Here is an 18937-nt window from a genome sequence, read left to right as displayed (position 1 = left end):
TTAAGTAATTTTCTAGCAAAAAACACCTAAAATCCAAAACGAGGCTAGTCCTTAACCACTTCATTACCCACGTATAGTAATATGACGGCCTGAGATGGGATCTCCCATCCTGGGTGGCTGTCATATAACGTCCTGGGCTTCCCGGCCGTCTCGGGGGCACGCACGCGGCGCCCGCCACGTTGCTTGGGACCCGGTGCGTGTGCCCGGCGGCCACGATGTCCGCCGGGCACCCGCGATTGCCCGTTAACCGGACCGCACCGTGGATCTGTGTGTGTAAACACAATGATTCACGTCCTGTCAGTTGAGAGGAGACCGATCTGTGTTCCCAGTACAGAGGAACACTGATAGGTCTCCTCCCCTTGTACGTCCCCTCCCCCTACAGTTAGAATCATTCCCTAGGAAACACATTTAACCCCTTGTGTTTCCCTAGTGGTTAACCCCTTCCCTGCCTGTCACATTTATACAGTAATCAATGCAATTTTATAGCATTGATCGCTGTATAAATGTGAATGGTCCCAAAAATGTGTCAAAAGTGTGCAATGTGTCCGCCGTAATGTCGCAGTCATGAAAAAAAAAAAAAAAAATCGCAGATAACCGCCATTACTAGTAAAAAAAAATAAATAAATAAAATTTTTAAAAAAATGCCATAAATCTATCCCGTATTTTGTAGACGCTATAACTTTTGCGCAAACCAATCAATATACGCTTATTGCGATTTTTTTTACCAAACATATGTAGATGAATACGTATCTGCCAAACCAAGGAAAAAATTTGTTTTTTTTTTTAAAAAATTGGGATATTTATTACAGCAAAAAGTATAAAATATTGTGTTTCTTTCAAAATTGTCGCTCTTCTTTTGTTTATAGCGCAAAAAATAAAAAATGCAGAGATGATCAAATACCACCAAAAGAAAGCTCTATTTGTGGGGAAAAAAAGGACGTCAATTTTGTTTGGGTACAACGTCGCACGACCGCGCAATTGTCATTTAACGTGCGACAGCGCTGAAAACTAAAAATTGGTCTGGGAAGGAAGGGGGTGACAATGCCCTGTATTGAACCGGTTAAGTGGTTAAAAAACCTAACCCCCCCCCCCCCCCCCAAAAAAAAAATACCACATTATTGCCACTAGATGGAGCTGATGACCATAGGAAAGCTCTGTATGAAATACCAACAACGTTAGTCATGGATGAGCGAATGTTGGTCATATTCGTTGAAGCAATTTTTCAAAAACAAACCTCTAAATCTTACACCACAAAATGTACTCAGCCAATGAAAGGTGATGACTCCATTTTTATTTTTCTCCTGCTCTTAATGGCCAACACAGTACAACACTTCATCCATGTCTCTGGTGATCTCTGATCTCCTTATGAACTGTTTCTTACATGATGAAGATCAGCCATGGAGTATATCTGAGGTGTATATCAGGGTGTGCTTCTTCCCCACATGAGAGCTGTGATGTCCAGCAACATTCATATAGAAGACATTTCCCACACTCAAGGCACTAATACACCTCGAGGGTTGTGTGGGATCTCTGATGTACAGGAAGACAGGACTTCAGTGAGGAACAATTCCCTCACTCGGGGCAGGAAGGGGGCTTCTCCGTTCTGTGCAATCTCTGATGGCTGTAAAGATGGGAATTCTGGGAAAAACATTTCCTGCACTCAGGACAGGAATATGGCTTCTCCCCCGTGTGAGATCTCTGATGCTTGACAAGATCTGCCATTGTTACAAAGCATTTTCTGCACTCAGAACAAGAATACGGCTTCTCCCCTGTGTGAGACATTTGATGTGTGATAAGATTGTACTTCTGTGGAAAACATTTCCCGCACTCAGGACAGCAATACGGCTTCTCATGTGTGTGCAATCTCTGATGTTTATACAGATTGGCCTTCTGTGAAAATAATTTTCTGCACTCAGGACAGGAAAATGGCTTCTCCCCTGTGTGAGACCTCTGATGTATGACAAGTTTGGATTCTTGTACAAAACATTTCCCACACTCAGAACAAGAATATGGTTTTTCCCCCGTGTGATATCTCTGATGTCTGTAAAGGTTGCATTTCTTTGAAAAACATTTTCCACACTCAAGACAAGGATGCAGCTTCTCCCCCGTGTGAGTTCTTATATGCTCTTTTAAACCAGATTTAGAACGGAAACACTTCCCGCATTCAGTACAGGAAAACCTCTTATCTGTTGGAAGGACGGCACCGTCCCTCACAGTCTGAGGTTCCTCAGGATAAGAGGAATACGATGGTCCATCTACACTGTGTGGTGCCGGATGGACATTTGAGGTAGTCGGGTTTTCTCCTGGACTATACTGTGTGATGTCCTCATCTTCTACTTTACAGTCTGGAGACAAAGTGAGACAATCCTCTGAGGTTTTCCTCATCTCCCGTCCATCTACTAAAATAGAAATAAAAAGATTATTAATAGACATGAGCAGATTGGTTCCCCTAAACCAGGACTCCGCCCACATCAGGCAGCTTTGTCTCTGAGGATCTTACAATTCCACCCCTCAAGGTAACTAGTAAATGGGTCCTCTGATCTCCTACCAGTTCATTTCTTTATTCATGGACCTTAGTCAGAGAGTGAGGAAACAACAAGAACTGTCTTTTATAGGAGTGACAGTGATGAGGGGATTATAGGACAAGTGTCCCCACCCCCTCTATCACTCATTGTCATCTTCCCATCACAAGAAGTCCTGCACTTCCTTATTTAGTCCATGATTTAGTCATTGTCACGCCTACTCCTAGCGTTGGTGGTAAGGCACTATAGCTGACTCTGCGTTCTTCTCGCATAAGGCAAGCAGGCCTACTGTCACTCGGTTACCCCCAGGTCCTATACACAATGATTTAGTGCCAGGGAAGGAGCAAACTAAGCACAGCAAACAAGTACTTGTAGTTGGCAGACAGGCAGAGTGGTCTAAAGGCAGTCCGGGTTCAGGGCAGCAACGTTCAGAGAGTAGTCAAGGTCAAATCCATGATAAATATTTTGCAGTTTAACCACTTGCCGACCAGCTGCCGCAGTTGTACTGCAGCAGAATGGCACAGCTGGGCGAAAAGGCGTTATGTTACGTCGCTTTGCCCTGTGGCCACTAGGGGCAGGTGCGCGCCCGCCGCCGGAGCCAATGCGAGTGCCCGGCGGTCGCGATCAACGCTGGGCTCCCGCGATCACTGGTTACACACCGAGAACCGGGATCTGTGTGTGTAAACACACAGATCCCGGTTCCCTGAGGGGAGAAGAGACAGATCGTGTGTTCATACAGAGTATGAACAGCGATCTGTCATCTCCCCTAGACAGTCCCCTCCCCCCTTCAGTTAGAACACACACTAGGGAACACCATTAACCCCTTGATCCCCCCTAGTGTTAACACAATTAACCCCTTCACTGCCAGCAACATTTTTACAGTAATCAATGCATTTTTATAGCACTGATCGCTGTATAAATGTGAATGGTCCCAAAATAGTGTCAAAAGTGTCCAATATGTCTGCCTCCATGTGACAGTCATGATAAAAATCGCGATCGCCGCCATTACTAGTAAAAAAAAATTTATAATAAAAATGCCATAAATCTATCCCGTATTTTGTAGACGCTATAACTTTTGCGCAAACTAATCAATATACGCTTATTGCGATTTTTTTTTTTTTTTTACCAAAAATATGTAGAAGAATACATATCGGGCTAAACTGAGGAAAAAAATTGTTTTTTTTATATATTTTTGGGGGATATTTATTATAGCAAAAAGTAAAAAATATTGCTTTTTTTTTCAAAATTGTCGCTGTTTTTTTCGTTTATAGCGCAAAAAAATCAAAACCGCAGAGAAGATCAAATACCACAAAAAAAAAAACTGTATTTGTGGGAAAAAAAGGACGTCAATTTTGTTTGGGTGCAACATCGCACGACTGCGCAATTGTCAGTTAAAGCGACGCAGCGACGAATCGCAAAAAGTGCTCTGGTCACAAAGGGGGTAAAATCTTCCGGGGCTGAAGCAGTTAAACAAAAAAAGATCAACAATTAAAAATAGATAGATATATCTATCTATCTATCTATCTATATATATATATATATATATATATATATATATATATATATATATTTTTTTTTTTTTTTACTTTCTGCTATAAAACACATCTAATAAAATTTGTTTTAAAAAAAAAATCAACTTTATTCAAAAATGTAGGCCAATATTCTGCTACATGTTTTTGGTAAAAAATACTAATAAAACGTATGTTGATTGGTTTACGGGAACGTTACAGCGTCTACAAACTATGGGATATATTTATGGAATTTTTTTTTTACTAGTAATGGCAACGATCAGTGACTTATAGTGGGACTGCAATATTGTGGGGGACAATCGGACACTAACTGACATGTTGCGGGAGCCAGTGACAGCAATACAGAGAACAGTGCTAAAAATATGCACTGTCACTGTACTAATGACACTGGCAGGGAAGGGGTGAACATCAGGGGCGATCAAAGGGTTAACAGTGTTAGGTGCTTTTTATTAAGGAAAATAATAGATTTTATTCTCTGCTTTGCAGAAACACAGAATCCATTCCTTCCTCCCTGTCAGAACTGAAACTTGCCTGGTTCACATATGCAGATCCCAGTTCTCTGTGTATTACCGACGATCGGCGGGTGCCAGAGGACATCAAGCGCCCTGTGCCCGCAGTTAGGCTTCGAAGCGGGCCGCCGGCACTGTGTGTGCGCCCCCTGCAGACAGAACAGCAGAATCATGTATATATACGTGATTCTACACAGGAGAGCCACCATGTAGCAGTAAAAATGTTATGGGGCGGACACTAAGTGGTTAAAATACAACAAAGAGTATATAGGGCAGTGGTCAGGACTACATAATGTGCAAATATACACTATATTACCAAAAGTTTTGGGACGCCTGCCTTTACACACACATGAACTTTAAGGGCATCCCAGTCTTAGTCCGTAGGGTTCAGTATTGAGTTGGCCCACCCTTTGCAGCTATAACAGCTTCAACTCTTCTGGGAAGGCTGTCCACAAGATTTAGGAGTGTGTCTATGGGAATAGTTGACCATTCTTCCAGAAGCGCATTTGTGAGGTCAGGCACTGATGTGGATGAGAAGGCCTTGACTCGCAGTCTCCACTGTAATTCATCCCAAATGTGTTCTATAGGGTTGAGGTCGAGACTCTGTGCAGGCCAGTCAAGTTCCTCCACCCCAAACTCGCTCATCCGTGTGTTTCTGGACCTTGCTTTGTGCTCTCGTGTGCAGTCATGTTGGAACAGAAAGGGACCATCCCCAAACCCACAAAGTTGGGAGCATGAATTTGTCCAAAAATGTCTTGGTATACTGACGCCTTAAGAGTTCCCTTCACTTGGGCCAAGCCCAAACCCTGAAACACAACCCCACACCATAATCCCCCCTCCACCAAATGATTTGCAAGTGGCTGGGGATTCAGATTTTACCTGTTGCCCTCAGGCAGCTGTCTAACCTGCCTTATGCTAGCCTGGCTTATAATATTGGTATTCAGTGGAAGCTTAAATGTTTACATGAGACAAGTTGCAGAGGTCCCACACCGCTGCCTCCCATCTCCTGAGACTGCACTCAGTGACTTGGGTCTGAGACTATACAGACATATCCCTCCACCCGACACAGCCAGCAGACAACAGAGCAAGTAACCCTGGGAGAATTGTTCTGTCTGAGATCTTGCTAGATCCAGACAAGAGCAGAAGACCCAGGGCACATGCCCCACGTGCATAGATCGAGGAACACCTATGGTGAAATCAACATTTTGCAGCCAACTGAACTCCAGAATGGCCATAAATCCAGTCTAGATACATAAATTGTGTCTGCAGCACAGAGAAGGAAGATTATCAGGAATACAGGAATACAGGATGGGGAACACAGCTCAGGAAAGTGACCAGGGTATTACAGGCTGATATCACCCAGTCCTTGCCCTACTCTGGACCAATCAGTGAGCAGTATGAGTGGAGGAATGTATTTAGTGTTAATGACCCACCTGTGCTGATCTCTGTAGGAGTGTCCTCCTCTATAAATGTCCCCGTTATTCCATCCTCCTCCATAGACTGCTGATCATCCTTCACATACGTCTCTTCTTCTTCTTCTGCTTTAACCTCAACTTTTATATCTATCAGATCTTCACTCTAAACCAAGAAAAGAATAGTAAATATCATACATAATATTTTAGCTTTAATATTCTCACATCACATAAAACACACATTGTCTCTGTGATATTTCATCCCACCAACCTTGTAACATTGAGGGATGGTGTGATCTTTGTGATCTTCCTGTGCGGAATCCCGGGAATACAGAGGACGGGGACATCTCTCTGGTGGGTTCCTGGTATTAGGTGGCTCCATCACATCCTTGTGTCCTTCTGAAAACTCCTCCATCGCTCCATACTCCTCATCCTCCTCTTTATACTCTTCTTTAACATCAATATTATCATCCCCGAGGTTTCCACTCTGAATATATAATAAAACATTAAATTGTAACAAACATGCTATGTATTGTTGTGAATTCAGGAAGAAATATATTTTATATTTACTGGCAGAAACATGAGAGATGCTTAGGCCTCACCAAGTAGATGAACTGTGATGTTAAATAGTTGAACTGTTGCCCTCTTGGGGACTTTTAGGATAAAATGGACATTCTCATGTTTGACCAAGCCTTTCTATACTACCTCAAATATTGAAGACTTTTACAAGCATGTATTGTAAAGGAAGCTGTGGGAACAAAGACTGTTCTTGTCACAAAACAAGGAGATATTTACATGGTATTGTGAAGAAACAAAAACTGCCACAGGAAACAAGGAGACATAGACTTTTATAGCATAGAGATAGCCTCACTCATTGTGTTCGAATGAAGAACTGTTTAAATAGCTAACACCTTGGCTAAGAGAACCCATTGTATGAACTTTTTAGGATGGTTTATACAAACAAGTCAGTTCTAAACACCCAGTGAGAAGGTTCACGGTCCCTCTCAACACATTAGTGAAAGTTGAATATTGTGCTAGTCAAAAATAATATAAGGTATCAATAAGGTTATCATAAGTCATTTTAAACTATCTCTGACATTGTAGGTCACAGAGACATTATAATGTTGGCGTCTGCGGACCCAACAACTTTGCTATGAAGAAAATGTATATGAAAGTGTGATTTTATAAGTAGAAGTGTTTTAAGTAACGAATTAGTATTGGGAAAAACATATAATTATGATTATAATCATATAAGATTGTAGCCTACACTTAAGATAAACAAATGTTCAGTGGAGGTACCAGAAGTTATACAGGTATCCATATGATAATCATTTTATGTGGTATTGATGAAATATATAACAATGTGTGTGTTTCCTAGATAGACCAGTTTACAGATATACATTTATAGAGATACAGTTATATAACCAAGTTATGTAATGATGATTAATCAAACTTATACTGAGTGTATTTTACATTAGACCGAGTACCAGAATATTTAAAAGTATATATTTATCCTTACCATTATACACCTTATGAAAATAGGACGTATTAATTTAAAAGGATGGACTCAAAACATGTGTGAGACACCTGGTGGTTGAAGGTGGTATTATTTGAACTCACTAAATTTCCAGAGGAAGTTAATAATTAAGTCTCCTAACCCAATGGGAAGTGAGCCACCTCCTTTTGGGCAGAGCCATTATAATTTTTATGGTCTTATTATCTGAAATGGTATTTAGAGGCAAGGAAGATGGGAGACGAGGACCAACGAACGAACGAGGGGAAGGAGGAGAGAGCTCAGGGGGAGAGCTCAGGGATCCACCCTGAAGGGGGGACACTGGGAGACACACACACTCCCAGACTGACACTCATGCACCATGTATGAATACATATCTTTACATTCATGAAAATTCCTCAACACCTAATACTTAGAACTCGGAGGTCACAAGAAGTAAATCCTCTTTAGGAGTATCCATTTTGAAACTACGGCAGCCATCTTAACTCTGGTAACTAGCCCATAGGAATTGCAGCCATCCTGGAATGGGTAATTATGTCATGTTGATTTTATTTTGCATGTTCTCTCAAATATTGATATGTTCCCACAGATATTGATGTATTGAATATTATACAGTTGATAATCATTCTCCCGAATCAATAATCGCCTTGTAGATTTTTCTCTAAAGATCCAAATTTTTCATTATAATTTTCTTTTTGCATAGTTGCCACATTTATTGACAAAGCAAACGTCTAATTTATTTCACAATTTTAACCACTTACTTACCTGCAGTATAGTAACGGTTGCACGTGTGAAATACAGATGTTCTGTTTAATTGTCAAGTTCACAAGGTTATTGATTCTACCGAGAAGTTATCATGGTGGTATTATGTCAAAGGGACGGTACGCCCATTTTTGCAAGTGTTTTTATTGATTTTCAAGACGTTCATGTAACGCAATCGGTATCTTAATTTCATGTGATTATTTGTGTTTGTTTACCAATAAAATTTCTATTATGTGTGACCACACGTCTCCGTGAATAAGTTTCACAAGTATAGACTGTGTCACATAGATTGATTTTGTATCTTAAAAATATCTTCGTTAAAAATTACTCAAGGATAATTATTGTGCGGGAAACCTATCCTTAAAAAGGCACAACTTATTCTGACTGAAAATTCACTACATAATGGAGGCACTGAGCTGAGATAACGTCGATGTTTTGTACAAGATCAATCATAGTTATGGTGGTGACATACATAATACTTTGCATGAAATTTTAATTATTAATTTGTGGAAAATTTTTATTTTTATGCCAAAAATGTCTGGTCAAAGTGAATTTCATGTTGGGGGGGATGATCAAGAGTCAGCCCTTAGTGGTAGTATGAGTACTCAGAGAAAATTGGTACAAGTACAGGAAATGTTGGAAATAATTTCTAAAATTGAAATGACGGATCATGTCAGAAAAAGTTTGTCTAATGAGACTGGTCTAGAAGCATACATTAAAGACCGTAAAAGCCGCGCCAGTCAGTTAATGAAAGACATGTGGAACGCGGAAGGTCAAAGTGATGAACTCACAGACAGCTTCTCTAAGACAAAGGGAATAAAAAGGCTTGATCACCTTCTTTTGGAATTAAGTATTATCCTGCTGTATCTTCAGATTGAGTTCAAATATCAAAGTACCCAACAGAAAGATGATATCTTAGATTTTCTAGATAAATTTGAACAAGTAAAAAAGGACGCTAAAACAATTATGGACGGACTCCACCAAATAAGTAAAGAGTGGGAACAATTAATAGAGGAGAGGGAGAGTTTTCTGCAGGAAAACGAGTCTCCTGACGAAAATTGCCGAGTAATAGGCAGTGGAAATTTAGGAAGTTGCCGAGTAATAGGCAGTGGAAATTCAGGAAGTTGGCAGGAACCCCTAAGTAAGCAATTAGAAAAATTAATAGAACAAATGAAGTTTATGCCCCAGGGTAATACTCAGATACGCATCCCTGAAAGGGACGAGTTTGATAGTACTTCAGAATCTGACTCTGAATATGATTCTGACTCTGATTCTGAATATGAAGGTTGGGAGTCAGACGATGAGGAGGAATCGGAAAAAGAATCAATATCTTACCCCAAGCCATCTGTAGAGCAAAGGGGAGTAAAAAGTGAAGTACCACATGAAAGGGGATCTAATCAATTTTCTTTGGGATCAGAGAAAAAGCCAGACACCCCTAAACAAGATACCTCAGAAATAATAAAATTTGTAAATGATGCTGTCCCAGTCTTTAGTGACGAGTCTGACAGTACTTCAGAATCCGACTCTGAATCTGATTCTGAATATGAAGGTTGGGAGTCAGACAATGGGGAGAAATCAGAAAAAGAACCAATATCTTACCCCAAGCCATCTGTAGAGCAAAGGGGAATAAAAAGTGAAGTACCACATGAAAGGGGATCTAATCAATTTTCTTTGGGATCAGAGAAAAAGCCAGACACCCCTAAACAAGATACCTCAGAAATAATAAAATTTGTAAATGATGCTGTCCCAGTCTTTAGTGACGAGTCTGACAGTACTTCAGAATCTGACTCTGAATCTGATTCTGAATATGAAAGTTGGGAGTCAGACAATGGGGAGGAATCAGAAAAAGAACCAATATCCTACCCCAAGCCATCTGTGGAGCAAACGGTAAAAAGTGAACCACCACATGAAAGGGGATCTAATCAATTTTCTTTGGGATCAGAGAAAAAGCCAGACACCCCTAAACAAGACACCTCAGAAATAATAAAATTTGTAAATTATGCTGTCCCAGTCTTTAAGGAAGAGGGATCCATGTGCGTTATTGACCACATCGAGACCTATGAAAATACCCTATCAGTTTTAGGCCTCGAAAATCTGGCTGTACTCAAAAGTGCTTCCCACGTAGCAGAAAAGGGGCCAGATCACAACCACCCTGAGTTTAAATCCACATCTTTCAAGGCCCTACCTAACTACATAAAAGTGAGTTTAGTAAAAGATTACAAAGGGGGGTGTTCACAGGAGTCGTTGGTAAAAGAGAGTGACAATTTGTATTCTTTCCAACAGACTGATGAAAACAAAGGTGGGCCTGAGCCCTCAAATAAATTTGTGAATGAAATTCATGTATCTCCTAAATCAGTACATGTTGAAACCCAGAAAAAGACCTACGCTGACATAGTCAGAGGAGACGTGCCAAAGAGTTTCCCTAGTAGGAGACCAGATACCCCACCAAATAGAAGGGGGGAGCAAAGACCACCTCAGGAGTACCACCCATGGGATCCTGGCCCAAACTTTGAAAGAAACTATAGGGTGTATCTCCCACGGGTCAGAATTAGACCTAAGGGTAGACACCCTCACCAGTGTGATTGGCCCCGGGGGCCTACACAGGTAAATAGGGAGCAATCACAGGGTAGGACACCCCAAAATCCCCGGAAAAATAGGGAGCAACTAAGGCCCAGACAAATATCCCAAAATGAAGACAGTGGTTCTGATGGGGATATGTCTGATCAAACTGAGCCAGTAGTCCCTAGAAGACACAGAAACCGGGTCCCACGACCCAATTCTGATCAACCTGTAAGCAATACAAAATCCAAAATCATTCAAATTAGGAATAGGTTACACGGTTTTGCTGTACGGAACGTGAATAGCATTTCTTCAAGGGGAAAATCCTGTGGCCAACCAAGGGCCACAGAGCCTTTGAAGCGCCTATGGTAAAATAAATCAGAGGAATGCACTGAATAAAAGGTATAGGAGACAGAAGTTCTAACACCATGTTTTTCCCCAGGTCACAGTAATGAGGATCCTGAAATCCCTACCGGGGGATGGTGGTTGTTAGATATTAATTATTCTCCTATTTTTCAGTGGTCACTTCATTCCTCTGACATACACAGGTCACTCCAAACAGCCTAATTTCAAGAAGTCGCCTAAGACGGTGATTCCAGAGGAAGACCGAATCCTAAAGACATTAATATCAGGAGGCCTAAATGGTTTGATATTTTGGTAAAAGATGAGGAGTCACCCGCATAAGGTAGTTTGATTGCCTCAAAAGATTTGTATTGACCCCCAAAGGGTGGAGATTTGATTTGTTTTATTCCTCACAAGTAGAAGGTTGACTATAATGTCAAATATCTTAGTACCGACAATAAGTGTCACATGTCAAACTTAAATGTTCTAATTGTTATTATTCCAGAACCGCTACAAGTAAGCTAAAAAAAAAAAAAAAAAAATGGTTCTGAAGAATGTCAGTCAGTCAGTCAGTCATTCATGTCTGGTATCCACAGCTGTAAAGAAATGTCCTCATGTTAATAAGCCCTGAAGCTTTGTCTCCCAGAGCAAATGTTTCATACATTGTCCTGCTATCCAGAGCGTTTAGTTAAAGGACTGATGACACAATGGAAAAAAAAAAAAAAAAAAAGAGGCTCTGAGGAAGCCCAGGATACCAGCTTAACATTGAGATCTCAAACACAGATCATGTAAAAAAAAAAAAAAAGGAGAAAATATATGTCTTTTCTAACGGAATCCATTTTCCCTTACAGGACTATGATGTCCATGAGCCGGTCAACAGAACCGAGAGCCCAATGTGTGTGAAACATCCAGCGAAGGAACCGTATGGGGGATTCCGGAACACCACTGATGGCCAGTCTACACGGACAAACCTCCCAGGACGGCCAAGACCCGAAGGTGCCCGAAGTGATCCATTTCCCGCCAACCAACGGATGACGGCCCTGAGATGCACACATCGATCACCAACCCATTTTGTGTTTTCCCTTCAAAGAATTACACCCACATGAAGGTGTCTACACCCTTTAAACATAGATCCACAATACGGATCCATCTCCACAGCTAGATTTACAAGACCCGAATGAGGCCATCTTTCTTCAACGTTTTGCATTGGTGAAGTCTTTCAAACGACTCCCGGCATTTGAACACTTCACAAGGGGGGATTTGTTGTGAATTCAGGAAGAAATATATTTTATATTTACTGGCAGAAACATGAGAGATGCTTAGGCCTCACCAAGTAGATGAACTGTGATGTTAAATAGTTGAACTGTTGCCCTCTTGGGGACTTTTAGGATAAAATGGACATTCTCATGTTTGACCAAGCCTGTCTATACTACCTCAAATATTGAAGACTTTTACAAGCATGTATTGTAAAGGAAGCTGTGGGAACAAAGACTGTTCTTGTCACAAAACAAGGAGATATTTACATGGTATTGTGAAGAAACAAAAACTGCCACAGGAAACAAGGAGACATAGACTTTTATAGCATAGAGATAGCCTCACTCATTGTGTTCGAATGAAGAACTGTTTAAATAGCTAACACCTTGGCTAAGAGAACCCATTGTATGAACTTTTTAGGATGGTTTATACAAACAAGTCAGTTCTAAACACCCAGTGAGAAGGTTCACGGTCCCTCTCAACACATTAGTGAAAGTTGAATATTGTGCTAGTCAAAAATAATATAAGGTATCAATAAGGTTATCATAAGTCATTTTAAACTATCTCTGACATTGTAGGTAACAGAGACATTATAATGTTGGCGTCTGCGGACCCAACAACTTTGCTATGAAGAAAATGTATATGAAAGTGTGATTTTATAAGTAGAAGTGTTTTAAGTAACGAATTAGTATTAGGAAAAACATATAATTATGATTATAATCATATAAGATTGTAGCCTACACTTAAGATAAACAAATGTTCAGTGGAGGTACCAGAAGTTATACAGGTATCCATATGATAATCATTTTATGTGGTATTGATGAAATATATAACAATGTGTGTGTTTCCTAGATAGACCAGTCTACAGATATACATTTATAGAGATACAGTTATATAACCAAGTTATGTAATGATGATTAATCAAACTTATACTGAGTGTATTTTACATTAGACCGAGTACCAGAATATTTAAAAGTATATATTTATCCTTACCATTATACACCTTATGAAAATAGGACGTATTAATTTAAAAGGATGGACTCAAAACATGTGTGAGACACCTGGTGGTTGAAGGTGGTATTATTTGAACTCACTAAATTTCCAGAGGAAGTTAATAATTAAGTCTCCTAACCCAATGGGAAGTGAGCCACCTCCTTTTGGGCAGAGCCATTATAATTTTTATGGTCTTATTATCTGAAATGGTATTTAGAGGCAAGGAAGATGGGAGACGAGGACCAACGAACGAACGAGGGGAAGGAGGAGAGAGCTCAGGGGGAGAGCTCAGGGATCCACCCTGAAGGGGGGACACTGGGAGACACACACACTCCCAGACTGACACTCATGCACCATGCATGAATACATATCTTTACATTCATGAAAATTCCTCAACACCTAATACTTAGAACTCGGAGGTCACAAGAAGTAAATCCTCTTTAGGAGTATCCATTTTGAAACTACGGCAGCCATCTTAACTCTGGTAACTAGCCCATAGGAATTGCAGCCATCCTGGAATGGGTAATTATGTCATGTTGATTTTATTTTGCATGTTCTCTCAAATATTGATATGTTCCCACAGATATTGATGTATTGAATATTATACAGTTGATAATCATTCTCCCGAATCAATAATCGCCTTGTAGATTTTTCTCTAAAGATCCAAATTTTTCATTATAATTTTCTTTTTGCATAGTTGCCACATTTATTGACAAAGCAAACGTCTAATTTATTTCACAATTTTAACCACTTACTTACCTGCAGTATAGTAACGGTTGCACGTGTGAAATACAGATGTTCTGTTTAATTGTCAAGTTCATAAGGTTATTGATTCTACCGAGAAGTTATCATGGTGGTATTATGTCAAAGGGACGGTACGCCCATTTTTGCAAGTGTTTTTATTGATTTTCAAGACGTTCATGTAACGCAATCGGTATCTTAATTTCATGTGATTATTTGTGTTTGTTTACCAATAAAATTTCTATTATGTGTGACCACACGTCTCCGTGAATAAGTTTCACAAGTATAGACTGTGTCACATAGATTGATTTTGTATCTTAAAAATATCTTCGTTAAAAATTACTCAAGGATAATTATTGTGCGGGAAACCTATCCTTAAAAAGGCACAACTTATTCTGACTGAAAATTCACTACAGTATAAATCATAACCATCAATAATTTGTCAATCATCTACCTGATGATGGTGAGGGATGGTGTGACCTTCCTGGGTGGAATCCCGGGAATACAGAGGACGGGGACATCTCTCTGGTGGGTTCCCATTACTGGATCCATCTGTAGGAAACACAGACACTGACTGAATACATTGTTTCTATGTGTTTATCAGATGATGGGGGATCTAGGTGGACCCTCCGTACTGCTCTCTCCTTTACAATAAAGTCTCCTCTTACCCGGTGATGTGAGGGGCGGCTGATTGTCCATCATGAGGTCCTTGTAGAGATCCTTGTGTCCTTCTAAATACTCCCACTCCTCCATGGAGAAATAGACAGTGACATCCTGACACCTTATAGGAACCTGACACACACAATGATATAGTCACCATCCAGACACATCCCTTGCCTGTTACTGGATAATGTCCCAGAATTCCCAGCACCGCTCACCTCTCCTGTCAGCAGCTCAGAGATATTGTTGGTGACTTCATATTGCGGTGGAGGCAATGATATGGTCATGTGATTCACAGGAGGAAAACTCTAGATTTGAACACAAATAGTAAAATTAGTCAAATATGATATTCCCAGAATCCTCCTCACCTCTCCAGTCAGGTCTGTGTTTTATTAATAGAGAAAGCGTAATGTAAAAAGTAAAGCGTTTCGCAATGAATTTGGTGCTTTCTCAAACCTCCAAATACAAAACTCTGGAGGTTTGAAGAAGCGCTAAATCCAGCGCGAAACGTGTTATTTTCTATTGTTCCTGTCATAACAGTGATATGATTTTAATGCTTCAATAAAGTCATCAAGGAGCGCAGCAATATTCCAGACTTGTCTTACATAGTTACATAGTAGGCGAGGTTGAAAAAAGACACAAGTCCATCAAGTCCAACCTATGTGTGTGATTATGTGTCAGTATTACATTGTATATCCCTGTATGTTGCGGTCATTCAGGTGCTTATCTAATAGTTTCTTGAAGCTATCAATGCTCCCCGCTGAGACCACCGCCTGTGGAAGGGAATTCCACATCCTTGCCGCTCTTACAGCAAAGAACCCTCTACGTAGTTTAAGGTTAAACCTCTTTTCTTCTAATTTTAATGAGTGGCCACGAGTCTTGTTAAACTCTCTTCTGCGAAAATGTTTTAACCCTATTGTGGGGTCACCAGTACAGTATTTGTAAATTGAAATCATATCCCCTCTCAAGCGTCTCTTCTCCAGAGAGAATAAGTTCAGTGCTTGCAACCTTTCCTCATAACTAAAATCCTTCAGACCCTTTATTAGCTTTGTTGCCCTTCTCTGTACTCGTTCCATTTCCAGTACATCCTTCCTGAGGACTGGTGCCCAGAACTGGACCGCATACTCTAGGTGCGGCCGGACCAGAGTCTTGTAGAGCGGGAGAATTATCGTTTTATCTCTGGAGTTGATCCCCCTTTTAATGCATGCCAATATTCTGTTTGCTTTGTTAGCAGCAGCTTACTTGATTTGATTGTAGCCGTATTAGTGCAATGGTGACAGAGAAAATTGAGTACTGTCCTTGATACTTTTTTTATTTGCACTAACATACAATTTTTCAGGACAAGCTTTCGGGCTATGTCCCCTTCTTCAAGGTCCAAGCAGTACTGCTTGGACCTTGAAGAAGGGGACATACCCCGAAAGCTTGTCCTGAAAAATTGTATGTTAGTGCAAATAAAAAAAGTATCAAGGACAGTACTCAATTTTCTCTTAGCAGCAGCTTGGCATTGCATGCCATTGCTGAGCCGATCATCTACTAGGACCCCCAGGTCCTTTTCCATCCTAGATTCCCCCAGAGGTTCTCCCCCCAGTGTATAGATTGCATTCATATTTTTGCCACCCAAATGCATTATTTTACATTTTTCTACATTGAACCTCATTTGCCATGTAGTCGCCCACCCCATTAATTTGTTCAGGTCTTTTTGCAAGGTTTCCACATCCTGCGGAGAAGTTATTGCCCTGCTTAGTTTAGTATCGTCTGCAAATACAGAGATTGAACTGTTTATCCCATCCTCTAGATCGTTTATGAACAAATTAAATAGGATTGGTCCCAGCACAGAACCCTGGGGAACCCCACTACCCACCCCTGACCATTCCGAGTACTCCCCATTTATCACCACCCTCTGAACTCACCCTTGTAGCCAGTTTTCAATCCATGTACTCACCCTATGGTCCATGCCGATGGACCTTATCTTGTACAGTAAACATTTATGGGGAACTGTGTCAAATGCTTTTGCAAAATCCAGATACACCACATCTATGGGCCTTCCTTTATCTAGATGGCAACTCACCTCCTCATAGAAGGTTAATAGATTGGTTTGGCAAGAACGATTCTTCATGAATCCATGCTGATTACTGCTAATGATACCGTTCTTATTACTAAAATCTTGTATATAGTCCCTTATCATCCCCTCCAAGAGTTTACATACTATTGATGTTAGGCTAACTGGTCTGTAATTCCCAGGGATGTATTTTGGGCCCTTTTTAAATATTGGTGCCACATTGGCTTTTCTCCAATCAGCTGGTACCATTCCAGTCAGTAGACTATCTGTAAAAATTAGGAACAACGGTCTGGCAATCACTTGACTGAGTTCCCTAAGTACCCTTGGATGCAAGCCATCTGGTCCCGGTGATTTATTAATGTTAAGTTTCTCAAGTCTAATTTTAATTCCGTCCTCTGTTAACCATGGAGGTTCTTCCTGTGTTGTGTCGTGAGGATAGACACTGCAGTTTTGGTTACTGAAGCCCCCTGATTCACTCGTGAAGACTGAGGAGAAGAATAAATTCAATACCTTTGCCATCTCCCCATCCTTTGTAACCAGATGTCCTTCCTTATTCTTTATGGGGCCAATATGGTCTGTCCTCCCTTTTTTACTGTTTACATACTTAAAGAATTTCTTGGGATTTTTTTTGCTCTCCTCCGCTATGTGTCTTTCATGTTCTATCTTAGCCGTCCTAATTGCACCCTTACATTTCCTGTTGCATTCTTTATAAAGTCTGAATGCTGAGGATGATCCCTCAACCTTGTATTTTTTGAAGGCCTTCTGCTTTGCTTTTATATGCATTTTTACATTGGAGTTAAGCCATCCAGGACTTTTGTTCGCTCTTTTAAATTTATTACCCAATGGGATACATTGGCTAATGCCCTTATTTAATATGCTCTTAAAGCAAACCCATCTCTCCTCCGTATTCTTTGTTCCTAATATTTTATCCCAGTTTATGCTTTTTAGCAAGGTTTGTAGTTTAGGGAAGTTGGCTCTTTTGAAATTCAGTGTCTTTGTATTCCCTTTATGTTTCCTATTTGTGTGATTTATACTGAAACTAATTGACCTGTGATCGCTGTTACCTAAATTGCCCGGTATTTCCACATCCGTGATCAGGTCTGTATTGTTGGTAATCAGTAGATCCAGTAATGTTTTATTTCTAGTTGGTGCGTCTACCATCTGACCCATAAAATTGTCCTGCAAGACATTAAGGAATTGGCGAGCCTTAAATGAATGCGCGGTTCCCTCCACCCAGTCTATGTCTGGATAATTAAAATCCCCCATTATGATAACACTTCCCATCCTTGCTGCTAATCCAATTTGTGATAGGAGATCCGTCTCCACTTCCTCCCTCAGGTTAGGGGGCCTATAGCATACTCCCAGTATTATTTTCCCCTTAGCTTCATCCCTTTGGAGCTCTACCCATAAGGATTCCACCTCCTCACTAGCTCCCTTAGTGATGTCATCTCTTACATTTACTTGTACATTATTCTTGATATATAGGCATACCCCTCCCCCTTTTTTACCCTCCCTATCCTTGCGATAAAGGGTATACCCTTGAATGTTTGCCAGCCAATCATGAGAGCTGTTGAACCAGGTCTCTGAAATTCCCACAAAATCCAAATCCTCCTCGTACAACAGTATCTCTAGTTCACCTATCTTGTCTGCCATGCTCCTGGCATTGGTGAACATGCCACATAGTTTAGACCGGTCGCATATTGTCCTCGTATTGGGTGTTTCGAGATTGCAACTAGGACTTGCTACTATACTCACCTTGTGTTTTTGTGCTTTGGTTAACCTGCCACTAATGCCCCCAATACTACCCCCTGGAATATCTTCCGCGCTGGCTATCTCTGCCTCTGGACCCACCCCCCCATCGCCTAGTTTAAAACCCCCTCTAAAGGCCCCTGTGTATGTTCCTTTTATTAATAGAGATAAGAGTGATTTCATGTGACCTCCCAGAATCCTCCTCACCTCTCCGGTCAGGTCTGTGTTTTATTAATAGAGATAAGAGTGATGTCATGTGACCTCCCAGAATCCTCCTCACCTCTCCGGTCAGGTCTGTGTTTTATTAATAGAGATAAGAGCGATGTCATGTGA

General features: G+C 40.7%; 2 protein-coding genes across 2 annotated transcripts in view; both read right to left on the bottom strand.

Annotated features, from left to right (window-relative positions):
• LOC141121631 (uncharacterized) overlaps nucleotides 1–18937 on the bottom strand; it is a 220833-nt gene that overhangs the window by 156199 nt on the left and 45697 nt on the right.
• LOC141121606 (uncharacterized) overlaps nucleotides 1270–18937 on the bottom strand; it is an 18773-nt gene continuing 1105 nt past the window's right edge. The window contains exons 2-7 of the mRNA XM_073611259.1: nucleotides 15015–15104; nucleotides 14805–14928; nucleotides 14591–14688; nucleotides 6244–6459; nucleotides 5994–6138; nucleotides 1270–2399 (exon numbers count right to left, since the gene is read on the bottom strand). Coding sequence (XP_073467360.1) covers nucleotides 1573–2399; nucleotides 5994–6138; nucleotides 6244–6459; nucleotides 14591–14688; nucleotides 14805–14928; nucleotides 15015–15083 — 1479 coding nt within the window. The 5' untranslated portion in view covers nucleotides 15084–15104 and the 3' untranslated portion in view covers nucleotides 1270–1572. The remainder of the gene's footprint in view (nucleotides 2400–5993; nucleotides 6139–6243; nucleotides 6460–14590; nucleotides 14689–14804; nucleotides 14929–15014; nucleotides 15105–18937) is intronic.

Source organism: Aquarana catesbeiana, unplaced genomic scaffold (assembly GCF_042186555.1).
Source record: "Aquarana catesbeiana isolate 2022-GZ unplaced genomic scaffold, ASM4218655v1 unanchor226, whole genome shotgun sequence".
NCBI classification, from domain to species: Eukaryota; Metazoa; Chordata; class Amphibia; order Anura; family Ranidae; genus Aquarana; species Aquarana catesbeiana.
Note: the sequence above shows the minus strand (reverse complement) of the source record. Positions and strands in the feature narration are given on the sequence as shown.